Here is a 2,779-nt window from a genome sequence, read left to right as displayed (position 1 = left end):
CCCCCCCCCCCCCCCCCCCGAGGGCGGTGCCCGGGGGCGCTGCCCCATGGAGCGGGGAGGCGGGCACCGTCTGCTCCCGGAGCCGTGACCCGATTTGGAGCTGTGTGTCGCAGCCGCCCCGACCCCCGCGGATCATGCGCCGTCGCCCCTGGCTCGCCGGTCCCACCGGGCTGTGAGCCCCCCATTCCTGGCCCGTCACGGCCCGCGCGCGATGGGCAGCACCCACCCTTGCCCCTGGCTGCGGCTCCGACCTCGGCCCCAGCCGCGGCCCGCGCTCTGCGCGCTCCTCTTCTTCCTACTGCTGCTGGCTGCCGCCTTGCCCAGGTGAGCCCTCACCTTACGGCCCCGCCCTCCTGGAGAACTGGGACCCTCAGCCACAGGGGCGTCTGAGCTCCTGCTGGGGCAGGGGACCCTGGAAGGAGGGAGGGACGGTGTCGCGGGAAAGTGCTGGTGACCAATGAAAGAGTACTTTCACAGGAGGGGGTTGAACTGGTGACAGAATAAGGGCAGTCCAGGGAGACAGGGCAGTGCCCGGGAGAGTGATGGCTGCTAGAAGGGGAGGTGTGTGTTTAGGGGGAAGCAAATGCCAACCAGAAGTCTCTGCTGTGCTGGGGGAACGCACCCCCCACCCCAGGAGTAAAACTCAAACTGCCCTGCTCCACCTTGCAGATTGCCCCCAAGTGGGGGCAGGGGTTGGGGGCCAAATGAGGGTAGCCCAGGTGGGGTCAGTGAGAGATTGCAGCTAGAAGGGTTCTCTGTGTGTGTGTGTGTGTGTGTGTGTGTGTGTGTGTGTGTGTGTGTACGTGTGTGTCTGTTCATCTGTCTGTGATCGAGTGAGCCCAGCAAGCTGTGTTGTTAACAGCAGTCTGTGTGTGCACATGTGTGTGAACACGAGGGCTCATGTTAAGATGAATACGTGTGTGTACTTGTGAGTGTCTGTGTCTATGTGTATAACTATGTCTGATGAAGTGTGCATGTGGGTAAATGTTCCTGCGTCTGTGTGTCCACCTCATTGTGTGCAGAAGTGTGCCTGCATGAATGTGACTGTCTGAAACATGCCGTTTGGGAGTGGTCTCCCGGAGAACACTGCATATGAGAGCATCTATGCCTGGGGATGTACTTATGAAATACTGTGGGCGCAGGCATACCGGACGTGTGTGCATTTGCACGTAATCTGTGTGGGTGTGCAGCTGGGTGGGTTGTGTTGGAGGGGATGTTGGTGAGAAGGTTCGAGGAAAGGAGAATGTTTAGGGGTATACTGATGGGCTCAACCTTCAAAAGCAGGGGTGGGAACAGAGGAATTATGGCCTTTGGGACAGAGTGTGTATAGTTAGGTGGGGCCCTCCCAGCCCCCAAAAACACTCACCCACCCCACCCCCACCCCACATGCCTGCAGGTCTTCACCCAATGATATTCTGGGCCTCCGCCTCCCCCAGGAGCCCGTGCTCAACGCCAACACAGTGTGCCTGACATTGCCAGGCCTAAGCAAGCAGCAGATGGAGGTGTGTGTGCGCCACCCTGACGTGGCCGCCTCAGCCATCCAGGGCATCCAGATCGCCATCCATGAGTGCCAGCACCAGTTCCGGGACCAGCGCTGGAACTGCTCTAGTCTTGAGACTCGAAACAAGATCCCCTATGAGAGTCCCATCTTCAGCAGAGGTAGCTGCCCTTCACCCTTGACCTTCTGCCCACCCCACTCAGCAGTTCCACTCCAGAACCTATCTGCCAGCCATCCCCTAACCCACTCCCTCAAGCTGGCAACCTCCCCAGGTGCTCATCTGCCAGCCGTGCTGCTCTCCTGCCTCTTTCTGCTCTGGGAAAGTCCATGAGGGTCAGACTAATCAGGTAGATGTGGCTCCAGGTTGGGCTGTGTGGGATGAGGGCAGCAGGTTTCATGCCTGAGAACTGAACTCCTGGGTTTTCCTGCCCTGAGACTGACACTGTATATCTCCGGCCCAGGAAATATCCGTATCTGTTGCCTGCCTCAATTTACCCTCTACCTAGTAAACACCATGTAGAATGGAAGCCTGTGATAAAGTACCCAGAATCAACATGAATATGGGTCAGGGACTTTTGCCAAATGGTGTAGTTGAGGGAAGCCTGGGCAGGTAAAACTGTATTTCTGCAGAAGCTCTTCCCGGTGGGGTTACACCACCAGCCTCTGTGTCATCCTTGCCACCCCTGAAAATCCTCTCTAAATCAGAGGCACTGGGTGTGTGCCTGCCTCCTGCCCAGCAGGCCTGACGGCTCTGCCAGTTCCTCTTCCCCTCACAGCTCAGAGAAGCTGCAGCCCACTATCTGTCCCCCTCCCTGGACTTCTGGGTGACCCAGGGTCTACCCTCACAATCCCTTGAGTGGCTTGGGCTGGAGGTGACGGGTGGTTTTGTCACTCATTTCCACTCACACCCACCTCCTGCCCTGATATCTTAGACTTTGACTCAGGTCTTTTGGGAAAGATGGGGGTCCTGTCTCCTGGATGGGCCTAGCTGGGTATCTCTCTCTCCCCTCAGCTGCTTGAGTGGGACAGTGTGGGGACCTGGCTCCTTGCGACTTGTACAATTCTCAGGTGACAGCAGAGGAGGAGGGGTCCCCCTGTACCCTGTGGCCTTGGGGCCCAGAGGCTTCCGGGAGAGTCAGACTCTAATGTACCCGAACTTCAGAAAGAACTCAGAGTCAGGGGCCTTTCCCTTTCCACCAGGACCCCTCCTTGCATCCCCGGAGCCCCCACGTCAGAGGCCACGGCAGCCTCCCCCAGCCCAGTCCAGCCCCGCCCCCGGCC

General features: G+C 58.8%; 1 protein-coding gene across 1 annotated transcript in view; it reads left to right on the top strand.

The window, feature by feature from the left end:
• Positions 1-42: 42 nt before the first annotated feature.
• The window catches only part of WNT10A (Wnt family member 10A), an 11,526-nt gene continuing 8,789 nt past the window's right edge, over positions 43-2,779 (top strand). The window contains exons 1-2 of the mRNA XM_007445839.1: positions 43-324; positions 1,397-1,659. Coding sequence (XP_007445901.1) covers positions 212-324; positions 1,397-1,659 — 376 coding nt within the window. The 5' untranslated portion in view covers positions 43-211. The remainder of the gene's footprint in view (positions 325-1,396; positions 1,660-2,779) is intronic.

This window comes from Lipotes vexillifer, unplaced genomic scaffold, assembly GCF_000442215.2.
Source record: "Lipotes vexillifer unplaced genomic scaffold, Lipotes_vexillifer_v1.1 scaffold965, whole genome shotgun sequence".
NCBI classification, from domain to species: Eukaryota; Metazoa; Chordata; class Mammalia; order Artiodactyla; family Lipotidae; genus Lipotes; species Lipotes vexillifer.
This window is presented reverse-complemented; position numbering and strand designations above follow the sequence as displayed.